Below are 25,778 nucleotides of genomic sequence, written 5' to 3'. Positions count from 1 at the left end.
GGAAGTTACTGAATGCAACTAACTTCAGTTGGTAGAGTAACAGCGTGTGAGACGCAGCTGCTTTACCGAGACCGGGACCTGGACCAGAGATGTGACCCATGGCCAGAATATCATAGTTCATAAAAATGCAGCGCAGTGAAGATACAGACGTTCGACCCGTGCTGGACCCGTTCATAATGAGTCAGCCGTCTCTCTGTGAGTAGCGTCCATCACACTCCCTCTCCAGTTATAAATAGCCTATGTGACAATACAATTTGTTTTGGTTAAAATCAACAAATAATCGTGAGAATAATCGCGATCAAAATTTTGATCAAAATAATCGTGATTATCATTTTGGCCATAATCGTGCAGCCCTACCTGTGACTCCACGCGATTTCGTATTTTTGACCCTATGAATTTACCGTTGGACACACCTCGGCATGAGACGTGACGGTATGACATGGGACGCTCCAGGCTGCAGCCATACCCGTCTCAATTGTTGACTGCTCTGATTTGTCAACGATCCTTTTTTTTAACTGGATCTTGAATGTACTATATGTGTTTATTTTTCTGATGGTTATGGGGGTGAGGTTCCACTCTTTAGAAGTGCAAACAGAAAAAGCCGTTAAGCAATTAACCACGACCCCTTTCTTACCACATCTGTTTGGTGCATGGAAGTAGCACTTCATGACCTGGGGAAAAACCGATGGCAGGGGACATAGACCACAGAGCAATTATCTTTCAGTTATTTTTTGGCTGAAACGTATTTCTGAAAAAAAACATGTTGGATCATACAAACTTAACATTTAGTAGATTCAAAACAAATTTGCAGCTTTGAGTAAAAGACATTTGGGATGAGGTGAGCACCTCCAGCTTTAATGCTGTGGTACTCTGTTGAAACATTTCAGATGTTGAAAGAGTTACTGCCACAAAGGCCAGAAATATTGAGATCTTTATTGCCTACATGACAATATTAAATTAGTATTTAGCTAGTTACAAGAATATTTTTTGTTAGTTTCAAGATGAATAGTGCTCTGCAGATGTACAATGTGTAGCTAATGAGGAGAGTCCATTGCTGGAACATGAGCACTTGTAAAGCAGAGATTCAACTTTATTTTTTATTATTACATCAGTGGTGTTGAACATATTCATTACTGTAACTACTTTTAAAGCCCTCATGTACGGGGGAGAACACACACTTCATGAGGAAGCTGGCAGTATTTTTACGGTTTCAAAGACGGATTGCCAGGCCTGGTTGATAACATTTTGGCTCATTCAACATGTTGATTATGAATCTTGAAGTCCAGTGTGCTGTCAAGCCAAATTCTTAGGTATTTATGTGGCTCTGCAAGAGTGATATGGATATCTTCTAAACTTTTAATGGCAGGATAGTCAGAGATGCCAATGGATGAAGAGAATACCATGGACTTAGTCTGATCTGCTTACCTCAAATGCAGCTGGATTTTCATATCAAGAAATCATGAGAATCGCAGGATCACATATCACACAAATGTTTATCTTTTCAGGCTTCAAGCAATGCGCTTGCGTCTGAACTACCAGCTAACCTAACCAATCAGCGTCCGGTGAGGAGCTAGCAGCAGCTACTGACATGGTTTATGCGTGTTCACGTCACAGTTCATTTAATCACCTGCCAGGTATTTTTTATATTGCTTGCCCTTTTCCTTTTATTTGCAAATCTACAATAGCGGGAAGTTTCTTACTAAAAAGGTTTCAGGGCTGTTGCACTACATGGAACATAATGCTGTACAACTGATAATCTACTCTTTTGAAATGAGTTGAAGTCATAAAGCGGGCCAAGCAGCATCAAACCCTACTGCTCACATACAAGAAATGGCACACAGTTTATGGGCTGAAGGGTTGAGGGTGAAGCCCACACGTGGAGTCAGGTCCAGTTCATCCTCTGAAACTCCAGGAGGAGGAGTGAAACGGAAGTGCTGCAGGAGGGTGGTGAAGAAGATGAAGAGCTCCATCCTGGCCAGACTCTCTCCGAGACAAATCCTGCGACCTGTTGGAGAGAGAACGAAGGAAAATGTTCATCTCATCTGCAAGTGAATAAACATCAAGAAGTAATGGCTAAATTCACCAACCTGCAGAAAAAGGCATGAAGGCGTCCCGCTTGACAAACTTCCCGTCTTTGTCCAGGAAGTGAGCAGGATAAAAGCTGTGTGGCCTCTCCCACTCACTCTCATCATGCAGGACAGATGTCAAGAGAGGAAATACCGTGGTCCCCTGTGGACAAAACAGAAATGGAAAAGTTTGCCTTTTGCTCAGCAAAAGAGAATTCATTAAGCATAGTGTTTTATGAAGTTAATTCGAGATTAACACTTGGTGTTTTATTCAGTCTTGCCTTCTTAATGAAGTGACCCTGGAAGGTGATGTCTTGGCTCGTTTTGTGAGGCACTGCTATTGGAAGGATGCTGGCCAGTCTCTGTGTCTCATGGATGACAGCCTCGGTGAAGGGCAGGTTCTTCCTGTCCTCAATCTGAATGTTACGACTTCCTATCTCCCTGCTCAGCTCCTCCCGGACCTGGTCTGAGAGAGGAGATGTTTTTTGTTTTCATGAAGACGATTTGGTAACACTTTCTAATTGTTGCCATTGTTACTAAACGGCAAATTGATAGTTAATACACTTTTGTTTGCTACTTATAAATCTTGCTAGCTTGTCAACATTACCAACCCAGCCTTTAAGTTTCTTACCTTGTATTTTTGGATTCTTGGCCATAAACAGAAGTCCCCATCTCAGAGTAGTTGCTGTTGTGTCAGTGCCAGCAGCAAAGAGATTAATAACTGTCTGCATAAGGTTTTGATCGTGGAAGTAACTGTTAGCATTTCCAGATAACTGCAGGTAAAGATAAACAAGTGCAGTCATTCAAACAAATCTGATTCAACACTTTGAATGTGTGTTTTTATTCTTTCTCACTGATAACTCTACCATTGGCCAAAGACAGACATGAAAATCTGATGAATTCGCCTTTGAAACCCAGTTAATTTGACAGCCCATCATCCCAATCAAATCATACAGATTAACATAAATCGTGTGTGTGTGTGTGTGTTGTGTGTTGTTGTGTGTGTGTGTGTGGTGTGTTGTGTGTGTGGGTGTGTGTTGGTTGTGTGTGTGTGTGTGTGTTGTGTGTGTGTGTGTGGTGTTGTGTGTGTGTGTGGTGTGTGTGGTGTGTGTGTGTGTGTGGTGTGTGTGTGTGTGTGTGTGGTGTGTGTGGTGTGTGTGTGTGTGTGGGGTAGAGACTTTATTATAACTAAAATAACATGGTACCAGCAAGACAGTGGTAGAGATTAAAATTCTTAACAGCACTGAGCATAATAGCAATTCTAATAGTTGATGATAAGCTTCCCGACCTCCAGATTTTGCTTTCGGACCAGAAAGGCGTCCACAAAGCCTCTGCACATCTGTGGATTGAGGGTCTCTTTCAAAGAACTGAACAACTTTGAGTTCTGTTTCTTGTTGGCAGCAGTTGTTTTGTGGAATTCCTTCCTTTTAGCAACAAATCTACCAATCCATGGAAACAGGTTATATACCTGTTTAAAAAAAAAAAAAAGAATTATATGTATACTCTTTGTGTGTGTGTGTGTGTGTGTGTGTGTGTATATGCATATATACATGTATGTATGTATGTATGTATGTATGTATGTATATATATATATATATATATATATATATATATATATATATATAATATATATATATATATATATATATATATGTGTGTGTGGTGTGTGTAGGTACTGTGTAGGTGTATGTATACTGTATGTAATGTGTGTATATGTATCTCTATATCTATTTATGTTTGTGTGTGTACTGTATATTGCTGTCAAGTTTAATAGGCAATAGAAAATAAACATTTCTTCAATTCAGCTCAGTTGTAATATGTATATGAAAATGTATGTTGAAAATCTAAGCTAAATAAACATGAAAAGTCACCTGTATTGACGGGGAGCCCACAAGTTCAATGTTTCTGTTTGTTCGATCTACCAGGGATGTAAACTCTGGATCATCATATTCAAATCTGCTGCCGTAAACAATGGAGCAGATAATATTAGAGACTGCATAGTTCATTGGTTGGGTCGTATCAAAAGCTTCACCTGTAACAAGGGAAACGTGGAGGAAAAAAAATCTATATCTCGAGTGATGTGACTATATTACATGCTGGTTGGTTATTATAAGACGCTTACCTTTAAATGTCTTGAACACTTCAATTAGGTGGTCACATTCCTCAATGATTTTGTCCTCACTCGCCTTCTTGCCCATCCCAAAGTCTCTCAGGTTAGTCAAAGCAAAGCGCCTCATCTCCTTCCACGAATCACCATTGGCCCATAAAACCCCTGAGATTATATTTTTTAAATTATTGGAATGGGTAAAAGACAATTAGAGCTGTACTTGACTACAGACATTAGTCAACCAACACTCAGTCATTTTAATTTACAGGTCTGTAAAATTAATTTTCTCTTCAAAGAATCATGCCAAAGCACCACTTAAAGTGTTCTAATAGATAGGGTTAGGTATTGTTTTGCGCTATTGGTGCCTGAACTGAAATGCATATATGAAATATATGTGTGAAATATATATAGTACAGGCCAAAAGATTGGGCACACCTTTTTTATTTAATGCAAATCCTTAATTTCATGACTGTTTAAATTGTAGATTATCACTGAAGGCGTCAAAACTATGAATGAACACAAATGGAATTATGTACTTAACAAAAAGTGTGAAATAACTAAAAACATGTCTTATATTCTAGTTTCTTTTAAGTAGCCACCCTTTGCTCTGATTACTGCTTTGCACACTCTTGGCATTCTTTTGATGAGCTTCAAGAGGTAGTCACCTGAAATGGTTTCCCAACAGTCTTGAAGGAGTTCCCAGAGAGGCTCAGCACTTGTCGGCCCTTTTGCCTTCACTCTGCGGTCCGGCTCACCCCAAACTATCTCGATTGGGTTCAGGTCCGGCGATTGTGGAGCCGCAGCACTCCATCACTCTCCTTCTTGGTCAAATAGCCCTTACACAGCATGGAGGTGTGTTTGGGGTCATTGTCCTGTTAAAAAATAAATGATGGTCCAACTAAACGCAAACCGTACGGGATGGCATGTTGCTGCAGGATGCTGTGGTATCCATGCTGGTTCAGTATGCCTTCAGTTTGGAATAAATCCCCATCAGTGTCACCAGCAAAGCACCCCCACACCATCACACCTCCTCCTCCATGCTTCACGGTGGGAACCAGGCATGTAGAATCCATCCGGTCTCCTTTTCTGCGTTGCACAAAGACACGGTGGTTGCAACCAAAGATCTCTAACTTGGACTCATCAGACCAAAGCCCAGATTTCCACTGGTCTAATGTCCATTCCTTGTGTTTCTTGGCCCGAAGAAATCTCTTCTGCTTTCCTAGCAGCTATTTGATCATGAAAGCTTGATTTGCGCACTCCCCTCTTAACAGTTCTTGAGACGTGTCTGCTGCTAGAACTCTGTGTGGTATTTATCTGGTCTCTAATCTGAGCTGCTGTTAACTTGTGATATCTGAGACTGGTGACTAGTATGAACTTATCCTCAGAAGCAGAAGTGACTCTTGGTCTTCCTTTCCTAGGGCGGTCCTCATGTGAGCCAGTTTTGTTGTAGTGCTCGATGATTTTCGCGACTGCACTTGGGGACACATTCAAAGTTTTTGCAATTTTCTGGACCAACTGACCTTCATTTCTTAAAGTAATGATGACCACTCGTTTCTCTTTACTTAGCTGATTGGTTCTCGCTATAATATGAATTCTAACAGTTGTCAAATAGGGCTGTCGGATGTGTATCAACCTGACTTCTGCACAACACAACTGATGGTCCCAACTCCATTAATAAGGCAAGAAATTCCACTAATTAACCCTGACAAGGTCCACCTGTGACGTGAAAACCATTTCAGGTGACTACCTCATGAAGCTCATTGAGAGAACACCAAGGGTTTGCAGCGCTATCAAAAAAGCAAAGGATGGCTACTTTGAAGAAACTAGAATATAAGACATGTTTGAGCTTGAGGATGACACCTACCACTCACAAGGGTGAGAGGGGGAAATTTAAAAAAAAAATAAAAATATGGAGCACAAAATAACAATTGGCAACACTAAATAACGGCTTATAACAATGACTTATTTCTCCAGTAAATTGGTGGTAAATGACAAAACAAGCACCAGATGGGAAAGTGAGTTTCAAGAAAACTCACCGTCTGTGTTGTTTTTTTGACAACGGCAGCTGCCTGCAGACTGTTACGTGTTTGAATCCTCTACAGTCACACTTTGCACCACTTAACGTAAGCTGTCAGCATTTAAAGGTCCCATGACATGGTGCTCTTTGGATGTTTTTCTATAGACCTTAGTGGTCCCCTAATACTGTATCTGAAGTCTCTTTTATATAGACCTTAGTGGTCCCTAATACTGTATCTGAAGTCTCTTTTATATAGACCTTAGTGCTCCCCTAATACTGGATCTGAAGTCTCTTTATATAGACCTTAGTGGTCCCCTAATACTGGATCTGAAGTCTCTTTTATATAGACCTTAGTGGTCCCCTAATACTGGATCTGAAGTCTCTTTTATATAGACCTTAGTGGTCCCTAATACTGTATCTGAAGTCTCTTTTATATAGACCTTAGTGGTCCCCTAATACTGGATCTGAAGTCTCTTTATATAGACCTTAGTGGTCCCCTAATACTGGATCTGAAGTCTCTTTTATATAGACCTTAGTGGTCCCTAATACTGTATCTGAAGTCTCTTTTATATAGACCTTAGTGGTCCCCTAATACTGTATCTGAAGTCTCTTTTATATAGACCTTAGTGGTCCCCTAATACTGTATCTGAAGTCTCTTTACCAAAATTCAGCCTTGGTGCAGAATTCCAGCCACTAGAGCCAGTCCCACAATGAGCTTTCCTTAGTTTGTGCCATTTTTGAGTCTGTAGCGTTTGAGGAGGAGAGAGGGGGGAGAAAGGTGGAGGCTGGGGGTGTGGCCTTGACCAACTGCCTCTTTGCTTGTTTGAAAGCCATGATGTCTCTCTCTCATTGGTGGGCCAAAGCAGAGAAAGGGGACCTAACCTTACCTCTGATGACATAATAAGGGGCAAGACTCCAGATCGGCCTGCCTGAGCTTACATTTTTTCAAAGGCAGAGCAGGATACCCAGTGCTCGGTTTACACCTAACACTACTGAGGGACCATAGGCAGGCTGGGGGAACTAATATTGAGGGGAAAAAACTCAAAGTTTTCATACCATGGGACCTTTTTAACCATTAATTAATCCAGCCACAAGCTAACGGTAACGTAGCTTCCCGTGCAGAAATGCTTCTGAAAAAAAAAAGAGTAATTTTTGTTCTCATTTGGTTTAGTTATTACTGTTTACGTTGGAACTGGTGCCCTATTGGCACCACATTTTGGTACACAACCCTACTAGACTAAGGAAATCTTCGTCAACTAAGACCAAAACGACCGATTAGTCAACTAATGCACTATGAGGACAATAAACATTTATTGAAGGATAAACAGAACAGGAACACTATTTTAAAAAAAGAAGCTTTTTTCTTACCGTGGCCTTCATTAGATTCCTGCATTATTAACATTGGGTCTCTTTCACCAAACTCTTCAGCGTAGTTGACAAGTGCCTCTTTCACCGTCTTGTACCCAGCCAGGACCACCACTTTTTGGGGTCCCAAATACACAGTGAACACTGATCCATATGTCTTGGAAAACTAAGAACAGGGGCACAATGTCATGATGTATTTATTATTTAAAAAAACTGTTTCCTCTAGATGTTGATGGCGGCCCACCACGGTTAAATTTCTGCCACCATGGTATAGGGCAGACGCACAACAGGGTTTCCACTATGTACACCTCCCCTCCTTCAGCTGTTTATGAAAAGTCATAAAGTAGGGCTGCGCCATTATGGCCAAAATGATTATTTTGATCAATATTGTGATCCCGATTAATTATCACGATGATTTGTTGATTTTAACCAAAACATATTTTATTGTCACATAGGCTATTTATAGCTGCTTTCACATCCATATTATTCTACATTCTTCTTATGTTGAAGTTGTATGTTGTATAGAAATACAGCTGCAACACATGTAAATGAAAACTAGCTATCTGAAATAAAAAGTTTTTTTTAAATGTATGTATTAGAAAGCTCCTTCACTTGTTTCCAACAATAACTGATTAAAAGAGCAAGGGAGAGAGAGTGAGAGCGATGGACATACTCACAGAGAGACGGCTCATGACTCATTATGACTCGGGTCATTAAGAACGGGTCCAGCACGGGTCAAATGGCGGATCAGTGGAGTTAGACTGGTTGTGTGTATGAAATGTCTGTATCGTCACTGCGCTGCATTTTTATGAACTATGATATTCTGGCCATTGGTCACATCTCTGGCCCAGGTCCAGGCCCAGGTCCAGCAGCCTCCGTCTCACACACTGTTACTCTACCAACTGAAGTTAGTTGCATTCAATAACTTCTTCTGTGTGTTTTGCCATGGCGGCCGCGGTAGCAGTTACCAGCGGAAACACTGGTACAAATACAGGTTTGCCTCTCATGCTTAACAATGTACAGCTGTGTTGATAACAATTAAAACTGTAGACAAATGTCAGAAGTGTGGACCGGCGCTGTGTGGCAGATGGGCTTTTCAAAAAACCCGGAGCGCTCTATGAAATGACGCATTTAAAAAATAAATAAATTGATGATTGAATTGATTACTCAACTTTGAACGTGGGAAGTCAAAATTGTGATCAAAATTTGACACTTGTGCAGCCCTAAATGGTACACACTTTCTGTTTCCTATTTGTATTATTTATTAAAATTTTCTTTTGCTAACATCAGAAAAATTCTGGAGCCACACACACACACACACACACACACACACCACACACACACACACACACACACACCAAATCCCCCTTAACTCTCTGAGGAGTCCAAGCAATGTTTGACAACACTCCTACTTAAAAAGCTCAGCTACTAAATTTGTCATTTGAGACATTTACTTACTATTTTGTAAACTCATTTCAAGCACCAAAATATTTGAGTGTAGGTCTGTTTTCACAAGAGATTGGATTTCTCACCTTTAGGGCCAAACTATCTCTTTATACATTGCCAAGGAACAAATTAAGACCTGGCTGTACTGAAAGGTGAGTTTGTTCTGAACATTTTGATATGAGACACGTTGGTATCGGGTTACATGCCTACCTTTTTAAAAGGAGAATTTAAGAAGATATGTTAAAATGTCCTTAGTGCTCAGAGGGTAAAAGACCAGCAAATGATTCCTCACCTTCAGTAATGTGTTGTAGGGTCTCTTGAGATCAAGCTGCAACAGGTTCCCAATTAGGGGAAATGGTTTTGGTCCTGGAGGTTCCTTTCGGTCTTCCTTGGAGCTGAAGCTGGAGGAGCAGACGAGATAGACTAGTAGCAGGACAACAAGACCCCCCAACAGGGAGATAGAGCTGGAGGACTGGAGAAACAGTTCTAATACCCCCATGACTTGTCTGAAGTTGTTACCTCATTGACAAATATGTTTCTCCTTGAACCTTTAGTTTTGAGTGTTCTGGTTGACAGGGCGTTCACAACTACCCTCAAACTGCTGTAATTTCATACCTTCCTGCTGTACTGTGATTGGTGCTTCTTGTGGGAGTGACTTAACAGAACTCACATGAAAGCTTTGCTGACCTTTGTTACTACTTCTCTCTTGACTACTACTGCTGCTGCTGCTGCTGCTGCTTATATGGCATTACAAAAACCTCACATCCAGTTCAGCATTAACCTAAAGTCTCTTAAACCTCAACTTCCAGCTGTATTTTGTCCCCGGAGGGCCATTGGTTATGCAGTGAGATATTCAATACATTAAAAAAACAACATAGTCACACAGTACTGAAGGAGATAGACCTCCAGATGATTGACACACTCTGGGATCTCTCTCTGTATTTAATGACGTCAACTCAGGATAATGACTGACGTTAAACCGGTGGAGCCTTGCATGTTGTTGCCGTGCTTAACGATATGATGGTATTAGGTTAACAAGACGGAATATGGCCATTATCATGATATGGATTTTATTGTGACAGCAACGCCGTTAATGTTTTCACCTTGTCAGTCTGTGTGTGTGTCTCCTCATGGAAAAATCTGGTCCTGGAGTCATGTACTTTAGTGGGAACAACCACAACGACGGGGTATTTTTGTACTTAGCCAGATGTCTGCATCCAGATTTTGTTACCATGTTGGCATTGTGACCGTGCAAGTTGACTGTGCAAGATGTAGTCATGAAACATAACAGGTGTGAAGATCAGAATCAAAATAAAGGCCAAGTTTGAAAATGAGTTTGGTTTGGAGCTAGGGTATTGGAAGTAGGGGGTGGGGGTTGTGAAATGTTTCCTTAAAGCCCTTGAATAAGCAATTCATGTTGATTAGTTAGAAATAGTTTAAAGGAAATGTTAAATTATAGTGTGGGGGGGAAAACTCCCTTTTTACATTATTTACAGTACTTGATTTTCATCTAATACGTGAAAAGGCACACAACCTTATTTGTTTAACAGTAATTCAGTTTTACTAAGAACCATTACAGGAAGTTGTTTTAGAGTCCGACCGATATCGGCGGGCCGATACCGTTTGTTTTTTTAAATATATATTGGCTGATATCAGAATATCAGATTTTTAAATAACTAAATATTGTATTGTATCTTAAAAATCCTTTATCTGTCGGGCTCCAGTGCTTTTGTTTTGAAGCAGCCTACACAGAAGATGAGTGTTGTGTACGCTAGCCAGCTTGTGATGAGATGAACATGAGACGCTAGATGCAAATGGTCAGCCATGTTTGTTCACTTTCTTGTTTGTAAAACAAAAAATGTTCACAGTGAAAGACAAGAGTTTTGGTCGTCATTCGAAGCCACTACACTACAAGGGTGGTAGAAAGTAACCCCCACTTAATGCCCCTGGCCTGATTTGGCATTGAAGCTCATATGATCCCATAGCAAAAGGATCTGTAGTTTTCCTCATATTAAAAAAAACAATTAAAATATATTATACATTGGGTAAAAGTACTGCTACTAAAGTTAAATATAAGAAAAGTTAAGTTAAATATACACTGGAAACATAGCTACCAACAATCAGACAAAGACATGAAGATGTACACACACAAGGCAAGAAGCCAGCAGGGGGCAGCAAGAGCATGTCTAACGGTTCATGGAAATAAGCAGAGAACACAGAGCAATTTTCTTTCAGTTATTTTTTGTCTGAAACACATTTCTGAAAAAAACATGTTGGATCATATAAACTTAATATTTAGTAGATTCGAAACAAGAAAATTTGCAGCTTCAAGTAAAAGGCATTTGGGATGAGGTGAGCACCTCCAGCTTTAATGCTGTGGTACTCTGTTGAAACATTTCAGGTGGTGAAAGAGTTACTGCCACAAAGAAATATTGAGATCTTTATTGTGTACATGACAATATTAAATTAGTATTTAGCTAGTTACAAGAATATTTTTTGTTAGTTTCAAGATGAATAGTGCTCTGCAGATGTACAATGTGTAGCTAATGAGGAGAGTCCATTGCTGGAACATGAGCACTTGTAAAGCAGAGAATCAACTTTACTTTTTTTATTACATCAGTGGTGTTGAACATATTCATTACTGTAACTACTTTTAAAGCCCTCATGTACGGGGGAGAACACACACTTTATGAGGAACTGGCAGTATTTTTACGGTTTCAAAGACGGATTGCCAGGCCTGGTTGATAACATTTTGGCTCATTCAACATGTTGATTATGAATCTTGAAGTCCAGTGTGCTGTCAAGCCAAATTCTTAGGTATTTATGTGGCTCTGCAAGAGTGATATGGATATCTTCTAAACTTTTAATGGCAGGATAGTCAGAGATGCCAATGGATGAAGAGAATACCATGGACTTAGTCTGATCTGCTTACCTCAAATGCAGCTGGATTTTCATATCAAGAAATCATGAGAATCGCAGGATCACATATCACACAAATGTTTATCTTTTCAGGCTTCAAGCAATGCGCTTGCGTCTGAACTACCAGCTAACCTAACCAATCAGCGTCCGGTGAGGAGCTACCAGCAGCTCCTGACATGGTTTACGCGTGTGCAACTGCCGTGATCGTTCATTTAATCACCTGCCAGGTATTTTTTTATATTGCCTGCCCTTTTCCAAACACATCCGCATTTAGTTTCTTATCTGCAAATCTATGAGAGAGTGACATTTCTTTTACTTACATCATTGATATTGAACAGTTTCAGTGCCGTTGCACTACATGGAATATAATGCTGTACAAATGAGAATCTACTCTCTTGAAGTCCTACAAAGTGGCCAAGCAGCATTTTCAAGCCCTACTGCTCACATAAGGGAAACGGCACACAGTTTATGGGGTGAAGGGTTGAGGGTGAAGCCAACACGTGGAGTCAGATCCAGTTCATCCTCTGAAACTCCAGGAGGAGGAGTGAAACGGAAGTGCTGCAGGAGGGTGGTGAAGAAGATGAAGAGCTCCATCCTGGCCAGACTCTCTCCGAGACAAATCCTGCGACCTGTTAGAGAGAGAGAACGAAGGAAAATGTTCATCTCATCTGCAAGTGAATAAACATCAAGAAGTAATGGCTAAATTCACCAACCTGCAGAAAAAGGCATGAAGGCGTCCCTCTTGACAAACTTCCCGTCTTTATCCAGGAAGTGAGCAGGATAAAAGCTGTGTGGCCTCTCCCACTCACTCTCATCATACAAGACAGATGTTAAGAGAGGATATACCGTGGTCCCCTGTGGACAATACAGAAATTGAGTTTTCTATATGCTGAGCAAAAGAGAATTCATGAAGCACATTGTTTTATGAAGTTAATTTGAGATTAACACTAGGTGTTTTATTCAGTCTTGCCTTCTTAATGAAGTGTCCCTGGAAGGTGACATCTTGGGTCGTTTTGTGAGGCAGCGCCATTGGGACAATGTTGGCCAGTCTCTGTGTCTCATGGATGACAGCGTCCGTAAAAGGCATGTTCTTCCTGTCCTCAACCTTCACTTGACGACTTCCTATCTCCCTGCTCACCTCTTCCTGGACCTGGTCTGAGAGGGAAAAAGTTTTTTGTTTTAATGAAGATGATTTGTTACCATTTTATAATAAGCATTGTTACTAAGTGGCAAATTTGGAAAGTTTTTGTTTTCAAAAGAAGTTTTTTTTTGGTGCTGGTAAAGCAGATATATAGTTACTTGGACTGTTGGTTATTGTATAGAAGTGATGGATATCTTAAGTCCCTTACCTTGTATTTTGGGATATTTGGCCATAAACAGAAGTCCCCATCTCAGCGTAGTTGCTGTTGTGTCAGTGCCAGCAGCAAAGAGATTTAGAACTGTGTGCAAAAGGTTGTTGTCGTTGAACTGACTATTGGCAATCCCAGATTCCTGTAGGTGAAAAATCCCAGTGCTGTGATTCAAACATATTTGATTCAAAACTTTGATGTAGAAAACATGGACTGGGTCCCTTTTCACTAATAACTCTACTGTTGGCCTGGGAAGGTTGGAGACAGACAGAGACCTGACAGCTTAATCAACTAGTCAAATCACTGGATGAATCTACGCAAGCCCCCAACACAAGCTGTGAGCTGTGACGCAATTTTAGTGTGGTTGCCACATTCAGAATTGAAGGTTGTGTGATGATCTTTGATTGTGTCAACGAAAAAAGATGTTATATTAGATTAAAAGTTATTAAAAGTTGTATTACTAGTTATTAAAGGGGATCTTTTATGTAGCATTTTTAGGGTCATACTTGTTTTTTGTGTTTGCACAAAGACATGTTTACATGCTTTAATATTCAAAAAACACTTATATTTCTTATACTCCCCATTGATGCTGCACCTGTATTCACCCTCTTTTATAGACGCTCTGCTGGAAATCTGAATCTGTTAGCTCACAGAGATTTGTCAAAAATACATTTATCTCATTATTTGATTTTTTGCCTACGTTTAACATTGAAATCCAACATAACATTGTACAGTAGATATATGGAAAAACGCAATATGTATACTTTAAACTGTTTCAAATCACATTAAAGAGTGTGATTTGATTTTAAACAATTTGTAAAGTCTTAATTCTTAATAGCAATGGGCTCTACCTCCAGATTTTGCTTTCGGACCAGAAAGGCGTCCACAAAGCCTCTGCACATCTGTGGATTGAGGGTCTCTTTCAAACGACTGAAAAACCGTAAGTTCTGTTTCCTGTTGGCAGCACCTATTGCATTGACTTCCCTCTTCACAGAAATCAATTTACCAATCCATGGAAACATGTTGTACACCTGTTAAACAAAAAAATACCAGTATGTACACAACGTTTTCAACAGACAAGTGAGGAATTACATAATTTCTTCAGTTCAGTTGTAATATGTATATTAAAATCCCAATGCTAGTATTATGGAATGTCACCTGTACAGACGGGGAGCCCACAAGTTGAATGTTCATGTTTGTTCGATCTACCAGGGATGTAAACTCTGGATCATCATATTCAAATCTGCTGCCATAAACAATGGAGCAGATAATATTAGAGACTGCATAGTTCATTGGTTGGGTCGTATCAAAAGCTTCACCTGTAACAAGGGAAACAGAAAATCTTAACTATCACAAGGATTGGTAAAACTTTGCTCAATATGCAATAGGTTATAATAATACACTTACCTTTAAATTTCTTGAATACTTCAATGAGGTGTTCACATTCCTCAATGATTTTGTCCTCACTCGCCTTCTTGCCCATCCCAAAGTCTCTCAGGTTAGTCAAAGCAAAGCGCCTCATCTCCTTCCACGAATCACCATTAGACCATAAAACCCCTGAAATGAAGTAGATCAGCAACACATGGTAACAAATCAGCTGATTATGATCAGAGGCTGTAACCATGAGGAGGATAAGTGTTTGCAGAAAGGCTTGGCTTACCATGTCCACTATTAAAGTCCTCCACAATTTGGATTGCAGCTCGGTCTCCAAACTCTTCACCATGATTGACAAGTGCCTCTTCACCGTCTTGTACCCAGCCAGGACCACCACTTTTTGGGGTCCGAAATACACAGTGAACACTGATCCATATGTCTTGGAAAGCTGAGAACAGCAGCATAATGTCATGACATGTGATATATTACACAGGAAAAGAAAGAAAGAAAACCGGTTGAGCTGCACAGTAGCACAAACTACCTCTCAAAAAAGCTACTCTTACAGCCCTTTCTCACCTTCAGTAATGTGTTGTAGGGTCTCTCGAGGTCAAGCTGCAGCAGGTTCCCCAGTACTGGAAGCGGTCTTGGTCCTGGAGGTTCCTTTCCCTCGTTGTGGGAGCTGAAGCTGGAGGAAGAGATGAGGTAGATGAGCAGCAGGACCAGCAGAGCCCCCAACAGGGAGATAGAGCTGGAGGATTGGAGAAAGAGCTCTAATATCCCCATGGCTTTAAAAAAAGGTTTTCTTCAAATTCCGACTTCACAGACAAAATACGTTTCCTTCTGGAGCCTTTACTTTTTGAAGTGATCTGTAAAGAGGGAAGTACACCGCAGTGATGGGTGCTTCCTTGTGGGAATGTTTAAGTGTGAGTCCTCCTTTTGTAGGTGCACGTAAGGGAAACAGCCCAGCCCAAGAGAAAGGGAAAAGTTCACCGACAGAAACTAGTAAACCATTTTGAAAGAGTAGAGTGCTTTGTTTGTTGTTTGAGGTTAACGAGGTAGATTTGCACTTGTTATCTTTACTGCCCTAGCTTAACATCGGCATGTGATCACAAAGAGCTGAGTAAGTTAGTCTGTACAGAGGTTGAAGGATTAAGTGAGATAAAGTCTCACCCAGACAGCTAACTCTGACCCAGTTCAGTTTCTATGCACCACATTAGGGCTGCTCAATTTATGGGAAAATCATAATCAAGACTATTTTCGGTCAATATTGGAATCACGATTATTTAACACGATGACTGATTGACTATTGGAAAGATGTTGCAGATTTTATGTAATTTAAAAACAGTGAAACAGTTAAACAAATCAACAGTGAGAAAACTGAAACGTCCCTTAATATTTTTTTTTTCATTCAGAACACAAAAAAAAAAAAAATAATAGCAAAACGTAATGTGCAAAATTATCAAAATTATAGTTTTTCGCAATTACATTATTATTGTGATCGGAGCCAAAATCTAAATTGCAATTAAAGTTCGATTGATTTTACAGCCCTACACCAAATCTGGAACAAACCCCCAGAGAACTGCAGGTCGGCTGCAACTCTTGTTTTAAGTCAACGCTAAAGATTTTTCTTTTTTAAATCAATTGCCAATTCTTCTTCAATTCAATTTCAATTTTATTTATAGTATCAATTCATAACAAGAGTTATCTCGAGACACTGTACAGATAGAGCAGGTCTAGACCACACTCCAGAATTTACAAGGACCCAACAGTTCTAGTAGTTTCCTCCAAAGCAAGCAACAGTGCCACAGTGGCGAGGAAAAACTTTCTTTTAGGCAGAAACCTGGGACAGACCCAGACCCACACCCAGGCCCAGACCCAGACCCAGACCCAGGCTCTTGGTAGGCGGTGTCTGACAACCGGTTGGGATTTGAATGAAGAATGGCAATGTATTCTTGCACTGTAACTTTTATTCTTATTTTATACCCATCTTATTCTATGTTAGATAAATGTTTTTCAGTGTTGCAACTGCTTTTTATTGTCGTATAGTACGCCAGTGTTCCCCACAGGTTGAGAATTGACCACGCGGCACATGGTGGCTGGGTTCAGTAATAATCGAGTCTAAGGAAGGTTTATGACATTTATTTTTGAAAACAATGACTATGTTACATTTACCGATAATTTAGGAAGAATAACTATTTACTTATTAAACAAATTAGACTCAACAATGATACAGATACAATTATTGGGACACTATTCTGCATCAGACATAATTTCAGGGTAATTATTAGTGCGGCACGAAATGAGGAAAGTATGTGATATGCCATAACTTTGTTGGATATCACAATATTAGTTACAATAAAAAATATTTTAAAATGTACAAAGTTTTGCCTTTCGGCTGCTTTCAGTATTCTGCAAAAATACAATAACTTGCTTGTTGAATTTAAAACAAATAAAAGTGTAGCATGATGATTTTTGCCAAATGTTAACGCTTCAGTAGATAAATTACCAGATTACCCGGAGTATATTAGGGCTATCTTAAGTAAATTCTTGTTTCTTGCATCATTTTGTGAGTTGTTTTAATCTGTGTTTTGGGGATGCTAAACATGCTGTTTTGTACTATACACCTCATTAAGATCTCATTTGAGCAGATTTGTCATTCTAACACCTCTTGAGTGGTAGTTTAAAACGTGTACAACCAAGTTAAAAAAACATTAAGGGTTATATTCAGGTTTGAGTCCATAAATTTGGTTAATGGATACAGGCACGGAGAAATTAATGCTCGTTAAGCAAAGATTACCTCCATTAGCGCTTAACTCATTAATGACGTTCGTAGAGTTTTCACAGCAGAAGTGCAGCATTGACACTGTTACGCATACGGAGAGCGACTTCATGAGGGGGAGGGGCTGGAGGCCGCTTGGTCTATGTCCGCTGTAACATACACTGTTGAATTAAAAAAGCGGGGGTGCCCAAGAAACAACGTATGTATGGGAAACACTGCACATTGAATTGCCTTGCTGCTGAAATGTGCATAATAAATCCAGTTGTTTTTTTTTCTCTAGTCTAGACTGCTGTGGACGGGGGCTTGAAAAGAAAAGAAAAGTCTTTAAGAATTTAAAAATAAGTCCTTTACTGTTCCAGAACATTAATTGGTATTTTGACGTCCCACGTTTTCCTTTGTAACTTGATGCCACTGAGTTCAGACAGACATAGCTGACATAAGCTAATTCAAACGCCTTGTCCCAATCAAGTCCGACTTTGGGGGCATTTTCACGAAACATTAGGGCTTAGGTTGCCCAATGTTAATTTCAAAGGCCAGGCTTAGTACACACTTACCGAGCCCTGTCGTGAGTCTCATCGATGCAGACTTCACTGTTAGAAATAACTAACACGTGTTCTTAATTCTAAGAGAGTGAAGCTTGGTCCAATGAAATTCAAAAGTTTAATGAAACAATGATGAAAATGACAGGACAAAGACAATAAAATACCAAAACACTGCCAGCAGCGGACAGACATACCTGCCTCCCCTTCTGGAGTCACATCAATCAGTCCTGTAAATTTCTAAATAACACAGATGTGTTCCTTAGAGTTGAGAGTGGTTCCTTATTATTTCCAAACTACTGGAATACACGTTCTTTGTTCCAGTCAATGATAGATGTGACCTAATCAGTTCTTTAGAAGCTAGGGTTGAGGCAGTTGAATGCTAACTAGGCTTTATCAGTATTGAAACAATCTGGCTGCTGGGTATACATAAAGTACATTTAAACTAAAAGTACATTGTTTTCATTACATATGCAGTGTTTTTAATTTTAGGGAATTACCCACAGTTCAAAGTGTTGTGACTTTTACCGAGGAGACCAAGGGGAAAGCTGGAAACTACAAAGTTAAACAACAGCACGACACACGACCCCGGAACAGGACAGACCTGCTGTCCATCTTGTAAAACAAGAATTTGAAAACATTTGAAATTAGCCAGCCGCCTCCTGGGCCTTGGCCGGGTGGAAAGCAACAAACTTAAAATGAAAAGTCCCAAACCAGCAAGTGTCAGCAACATCTCTGTTATTAAACGTCGCCAAGGCAACATGTGATCTTACTCACTTAGCACCTGAGATCAGTAAGTCTTTAGTCCTTAATCCTCAGGGCTCAGTTTGGGATTGGGCCAATGATAGGTTGTTAGGTTGGGTGGAAGAATGATGGAAGCCAGTCTGTTTGAATGTAAAACTCAATGAATTCTTGCCAATTGACAATAATCTGAAGAGTGGGTGTTTCCAGAAAAGAGTGGCGAGCTCAGTTAGCAAATAGCAGAAGCTAGTGAGCCGGCCGGGCCCAGCCATTTCATTCTCTCGTCAGTGGTCAATCATTTAGTCATACATCAAAAGTGTACGATATAACCAGTCTTTGGTGTTAAAATCCTTGACAACGAGAACTAACAGTGACGGGGTTGGTTTTTAATGTCACATTAGACTCTAAGGGTCCTACTTTGCACTCTGCATGACGCAAAGCCCGACGCAAGTGTCTTTGCTCTGTTAAGACCAACGGAGTTGTTCATTTCCCATCCAGTGTTCACGTCATTTAAATAGTAAATGCACCTGCGCCCATCTTTGCACCCATGGGCTTGCTGGTGTTACATGGAGGTGTGTTTAGGTGAATTCTTGGTGTATTGCTATCTTGACGCAGCAGAAAGTGATTGCGCCATTGACCAACAAAAACCTGGTCTAAAGTCAACAACGCAGCATTTCATTGTTATTTTAACAGCACATTAGTGAAATGCACCGGGGCTCGTGCACAGCATCCACACACTATGCTTGTTACACACACACACACAGGGAAGTGCAGCAGCACACACACAGGCAAAAGGTTAAAAATAAAAATATTATGGTGCAAATCCACCATCAAAATAGCAAGGGAATGGGAGATGACACTCTGTTTTTTTTGTTTTTTTTTGCATGTTACACCTAAAACACACCAATGATTAATGAAGACACTAAGGACAACCCCTTTGAACCTTTTTTCCGCCCTCAAACTTTCCAAAGTGGATTTGGACACACCCTAAACCTACACCATGCGTTACAATAGGGCCCTAAGGCTTAAAGTAAGAAGGAGGTATTATGGTTATCTTTGCTTCTGTGAGCGTTATCAGCATGTGATCAAACAAAGGCATTCCAGCAGAACTAATGGGCAGATAATAAAGACATGATGACTTCTTAATTTAAATTTCAGTGTTTTGTGGTTTACAGCTTGTGAAAAGGCTGCCTTTCTCCCTTTTCACTAGGCCCAAAACTAAGACTGTTTGGTGTCTACTTAATTCTTAATATCACTGTAATGTTGTAGATTATTGTTTTAGTTTGTTGCTCTGTTGCTCACCTGCTTATTCAGGTAGAGTGAAAACAGGTTTGCCTCATGAGGTTTTTTTCTGAAGGGAGGGGCTGGGCAGTCCTAAGGTGGTGGGCCTATTGTAGTGGGTGCACATATGTATAAATAGTAGTGTTGGCAGTACCTGATCTATCCAATTGTAATGATGTTTTGAGAAACTTAAATGTTAATGTTGCTCGCTCAGGATAGCTCACCCTATAATCACTTGTGTAGGGGGAATGGTCCAATTTGGGGGTGTGAGGGTGTTGAGTTAAAAGGACAGCAGGAGAAGAAAGGAGGATCTTGGCAGCTCGCTGTGAGGTTGCTGGTTTGTTTGGTGGCTATACGTTTCCTCAGTTTGTTAACTTTGTTAATAAAAACAGAAATCGGGAACTCAAACTGCTTCTCCAGTTTTCAATCGTGACACAGCTCCTAGAAACCAGATCTGGCAACACTGCAATGATGTGGATTGAAGGTGAAACATGAATGCCTTTTATTTACAGTACAATCAGATCTGGCAACATGGCAAGGATGTGGAGGGAAGGTGAAACTTCAGTGCCTTTTTATTTACAGTATAATCAGATCTGGCAACATGGCAAGGATGTGGAGTGAAGGTGAAACATGAATGCCTTTTTTATTTACAGTATAATCAGATCTGGCAACATGGCAATGGTGTGGAGTGAAGGTGAAGGCCTTTTTATTTACAGTAAAATCAGATCTGGCAACATGGCAATGATGTGGCGTGAAGGTGAAACCTGAAAGGCTTGATTTACAGTAATATATATATATATATATATATATATATATATATAGTATGATAATATGCATATGATAAAACAGTGGCATGGTTCATTGGGTTGTCTGCTCACCCTTGACCAGTTTCAAGAAAGACTGAACATTAAATACTTCAATAGGATGTGTTGAAGAGCTGTTGTATAAGTTTAAGATAGATGTACATAATAAATTAGTCTATATTGACGACAATTCATTTACAGGATTGCTCCAGGGCTGCCGTAAGATCAGCCGGTTGTCCCTCATTTTTGGCCAGATGTCCGTCGCCTTCTGCTTCCTTTGTGTTGGCGTTCCAACCGCGGGTGGATTTCTGAGGACTCTGGTTACCTGCTCCTCAGATCCCTGCAGGGTGAATCCAGACAGCTAGCAAAATGCTACCTCAGGAAGAGGATTGTGTCTTTAACACTTGAACTGCTGTCTGTTCGAAATTAATGAAAGGAAACCTTACACTGAACACTAACTCCTAAACTGGGGTATGAATCGAACTGTTGTGTATCATTACACATGTTTCTTTTCCTTCCCATTTCTCATCTAAATTGCATCTTTCTTTTCTTTTCTTTTCTTTTTTTTTTAAATGAACTATACATCCTAATCTGCAATCTGGGAACCTTAACACTCATTGCCACAGTCGAAAGCTTTTAGCAACAGCTACCATTCTGCTCTAGTAAAGTACAACCAAAACTAAGACAGTGACTTATGGCACAGTATCCACATATTGCATATGGGTTAAAAAAGTATGCACACAGAACCTCAGATGGAGCTTTTACCTAGATAGTATAAAACCTGGTAAATTATCAACTTTACCGGATCAAATTTATAGCTTGCCTCGAATTACATAACATAAATTGGTGGCAAAGATCATCGTAATAAAGGTTTTTACTTTGTTCTGTCACCTTTTATCCAGTCACCTACCCCAAAATGGCCCCTTTCTTTAAAAATGGGTTAAAAATTTAAAAAACTTTTTTGTGCAGACACCCAAAACCTTTTTTTTTAAAACCAATTTTTTTAAAATTTTGTCATGTTTTTCTCTAAATTTGGTAAAGCTTAGGCTCCCCCTTTTCCTTTTTTTCCTTTTTTTTTGCTCCCCGATGCCCCTAAAAGCTTTTTTTCCTTCTTTCCACAGATAAATGTTTTTTGGGCCCCAAAAGTTTTTTGGGCCCAGGATAGAGCTCTTCATCTTCTTTTAAACCCATCCCCCGCGGGCCCAGGTTTTTTCAGGGGTTTAACCTGGGCTAAAAAAAAAGAAATTTTTTCCCCCAAATAGGCTGTAAATGTGGGATCTGGACAAAACCGGACTAAAAGGGTTAATAGTAAAACTTGTATATTTTGGTATTCATTTTCACATATACATATTTTTTGGTGTTTTTCCGATTTCCAAGGGGGATTATTTTTTTCTTTTTTTCTTTTTAATGTTTTAAGTGGGCAAATGATTTTTTCAAGTTTTTTTTGACCTCGGGGTCTTTATTACTACAAACCTTCAGGCTAAAAGGTCAGATTTGAACTCCCATAATTCCTTTACCTGTTAAAAAATTCGGGTAAAAACCCCGGGTTTTATATAAAAAAAAAAAAAAAAACCCCAAGTACAGATTGCGGATTGTTAGGGAAATTTTTCTTTTCCGCGAGGGGGGGAAATTTTTTAAAAATGAAGAAAAACCCTTTTTAAAACCCAAAAATAAGAAAAGGTTTAAACGGGTTTTAAAATTTTGGAAATTTGGTTTAAAGGTTTAATTATTTTCTGGAGAAAAACCCAAAACAAAATGACGGGGGGGGGGCAGTTCAAAATAAAAACAGATTTAAAAGGACCCAAAAATTCTGGTGAATAAAATCAGTAATACCCTTCTTTAATCAGGCCCCCAGGGGAAAACCAACCCTTTTTTGGGAAAACCATTTTTAACCCCAACAAAACAATCATTGGACCTCAGGCAACTTGGAGCTTTACGTTTTTCTAATCGTCCCTGGGTTTTTAAAAATTTTTTTAAACCGGCTTTCTATCTAGCAAAAAAAAAGGACCCCTTGCTTTTGGATGGCTCGGGGTTCCGACCTGGGCCCTGCTATGATAAAAAACCGTTCTGGGAAAATTTTTCTGTCAGGCCCCAACTTTCTCACCTTGGTGGGGAAAAAATCCCAAAGTAAAACATTCCAGTTGCTCCTAAAAAAGGATCAAAATGGGGACAATACGGGAACCCAATACTCTGAGAGGCATTAAAGAATTATTTTTGAAAAATTTAAATATAAAAACTTTGGGGTTCCCGGAAATTTTTTCCCATTCTTTCCCCCCCCTTTTGTTTACAACTAATAAAAACCCCACTTAAAAATTTACTAAAAAAAGAAAAAAAAAATTTTTTTGTGAGGAACCTCTTATTTTAGCCCCACTACATTTTTTTTTAAAAAAGAAAGATGAGAAGTAAAAGGGAATTTTTTAAAATCGGGAAAATACTAAAATTTTTGGAAAAGGCTGAGCCCTGATTTAAATTCGTGGGTTTTTGTAGGGGGGAGCAAAAGACCAAGATCATCAAATTTTTTTGAAATGCCTGTTTTACTAAACCCCCTTTAAAAAGAAAAACAAAGAAAAAAATCATTCATATTAAGGGGTTAAAAAACAAAAAAATGTTCAAAACGAAACAGATCACAGAGTTTTCTGGAACCACAATACCCCCCCATCCAACCTTTTCCCCCCTTTCCCAAAATATCCAACCCCCCAAATCCCCCCCGAATAAGTGTGGGGGCCCTTTCTTGACCCCAAAAAAGACTGGGGGCTTTTTGGGTTTTAGCTGTGGAGGGTTTCATTGAGGTCCCTTTAAATGTTTTTGGGTTTTAATGCCAGCATTGATCACCAAATACATGGCAGTGGCCCCCCCGGGTTGCTAAAGAAAAATCTAAAAACCCATCGGGTGCTAAAGAAAATGTTACGCATAGCTCACAAGGTTTGGAAAATCGCTAAACCCCTGAAAAAACTTTGACGGCGGTCAGTTTTTCCCAAAATTTTTCATGTTTTTTTATAAATATCTGGCTTATTAAAAAAACCCTACCAGGAAAAAATTCCCGAAAAAAATTTGCTATTTTCCTCATCTTTTTTACTTTTAACCCTTTAAAGTAGAGGAAAGTCAGGGCACAAATATTTAAATTGGGGTTTTTACACGAGGGGTTTTTAAGGGGGGAAGCCCGTTTCGGGGGGGGGGAAAAAATTTAAATCTTTAACAACTTTAATCATTACCCCTACATGGGGTGTAATTTCCCTGAGGGAAAACCCATTTCATATTTGGGAATATGGGGCCCTTTTGTCTTTGTCGAAGAAAGAACTCATTTTTTTTTGCAAAATGTTAATCATTTGATTTTGTTTGTCATTTTGGGGACGGAAAGTAATCCCCAATGGTTAAAACAAAAAGGTAGTGATCATTAGCTACTCCCCAAAAGTCTGTTGTCTTAAGGTTGTTGCTTTGTTTTATTTCTCAGTTGCAAAAACTGTTGGGAAAAAGGTGAAGACCCCCTCGCCCCTTTTTAACCCTTTTTATTGATGACTGAAAAAAAAGTTTTGGGGGCGTTTACCGGGCAAACTGTAGTAACATTAATGGGGAAAGGGGAAATGGGGTTTTTAGAATAAATTAAGGGCAGATTTTTTTCTATCAACTGTCTAAAAACAAAAAAGGGTGCCCCCCAAAAACACAGACAGAAAAAAAGAGAACAAAAATAATTGTGTTATTAAAACCTGTTTTGTTCCCTTTCCCGGGGGTTTTTTTCCATCTAAAGGGGGGGGTGCTGCGCCCCTTTAGGGTGTGGGTTTTGGGGTGGGTGGGTGGCTGGGCGATTTCATACCCGGCGTAGATCAGGCGGGCTTGTTTTTCCCTGGTTTCCCTTTGGTGTCAGAGGTTCCCACCGCCATGAAAAACACCGTCGGAGTCAGTCTTTACCAGCCCCGGTTTTTTTGGTGAGTTGTGTTGCCCCCCGTTTGGGGCCCGAAATTAGTTGTAAAGGCCCCGGGCTTCCGGGGCGTCTGGGGGGACTGGGGTTTTCCCCTGGTCCTGGGAACCCCCTTTCCCCGGTGGTTTCCTGGAAACCACGGAGCCCTCTCAGCAAACCCTTTTTTGCTGTGGGTTTACCAGAAGAAACCCGGAAGGGACCTTGCCAGGTTTTGGGGTTGCCATTAAACCTCCTGTGTTTTTTTAAACCCAAAGGGAAATTTCCCGGCTGCAGCTGTGGAGCGGCCCCCTTTAGGGGTGGGGGAGGGCAGAGCCCCCTGGATTCTTATGGGGAGAGAGACAAGAAAGGGCCGTTGTACACACTACTCAACCCTATCATGCTCGCACAGAGCTTATGAGGGAAGGGGTGCTCTGAAACTTCTAACCCCCAAATGGGGGGTCTGCCCAAAAGAAATTTTAAAAGGTGAGGTTACTGGCGTTTTTTACCCCTTTTTTCACCTGTAAAAATTTTTTGTTCTTAACGTGGTTTCCCTTTATAACCCACTGATATTATTAATATTTTAAATAAAAATTTCTGTTTTTAGACTTTTTTTTTAAAAAATGAACAGTTTTTTTTGAAGCGGGGGGAAAACCCCCACCTTTTTAAACCCAACCCTCACAAACAAAACTTTTCACCTGTTTACGGGGGGTCTAAAAAATTCCTCATGATTGTTCAAATGCCGCTTTAAAAAAATTTTTCCTTTTTTGGGAAATGATGTGAAAGGCCCTTTTTTTTACCATGTTTTTTTTAAAAATACTAGCACTCGCCCCTTTTAAAATGGGCCCATGGGGGCCCCTGTGTAAATTTGAAAAAAGCGGGGAACAAATGGGTTTAAGGGAAGGGGTTTTTGGGTCCGGCCCCGGGCCCGACATCCCTTTTTAAAGGGCACCTGGCCTTTTCCCCGGGATTTTTGCATACTTTTTTTTTCTGAAGGAAAAAACAGTCACTGCACTGTGGGGGTTTCAGAACATTTTTATTGTAGCTAAAATGGAAAAAAAAAAAACCCCGATTTAAACGGTGTGTTTAAAAAGGCTTAC

General features: G+C 39.9%; 2 protein-coding genes across 2 annotated transcripts; both read right to left on the bottom strand.

Annotated features, from left to right (window-relative positions):
• Window positions 1–1,715: 1,715 nt before the first annotated feature.
• LOC116706107 (cytochrome P450 2K1) lies at window positions 1,716–9,500 on the bottom strand. Its single transcript, XM_032542752.1, has 9 exons — window positions 9,294–9,500; window positions 7,559–7,721; window positions 4,189–4,338; window positions 3,938–4,098; window positions 3,355–3,534; window positions 2,698–2,839; window positions 2,348–2,532; window positions 2,088–2,229; window positions 1,716–2,005 (listed from the first exon to the last, which is right to left on the bottom strand). Exons 1-9 carry the CDS (start codon window positions 9,498–9,500, stop codon window positions 1,818–1,820), a joined length of 1,518 nt encoding a protein of 505 aa, XP_032398643.1. The 3' UTR covers window positions 1,716–1,817.
• Window positions 9,501–12,350: 2,850 nt separating this feature from the next.
• LOC116706108 (cytochrome P450 2K1-like) lies at window positions 12,351–15,560 on the bottom strand. Its single transcript, XM_032542753.1, is given in 10 exon segments — window positions 12,351–12,549; window positions 12,634–12,775; window positions 12,891–13,075; window positions 13,270–13,411; window positions 14,121–14,300; window positions 14,428–14,588; window positions 14,677–14,826; window positions 14,930–15,007; window positions 15,010–15,091; window positions 15,220–15,560. Coding segments are annotated over 10 exon segments (1,515 nt in total). The 5' UTR covers window positions 15,427–15,560; the 3' UTR covers window positions 12,351–12,361.
• Window positions 15,561–25,778: the final 10,218 nt, after the last annotated feature.

Source organism: Etheostoma spectabile, chromosome 18, assembly GCF_008692095.1.
Source record: "Etheostoma spectabile isolate EspeVRDwgs_2016 chromosome 18, UIUC_Espe_1.0, whole genome shotgun sequence".
NCBI classification, from domain to species: Eukaryota; Metazoa; Chordata; class Actinopteri; order Perciformes; family Percidae; genus Etheostoma; species Etheostoma spectabile.
The sequence above is the reverse complement of the archived record's forward strand: the minus strand, read 5'-3'. Positions and strand labels throughout refer to the sequence as shown.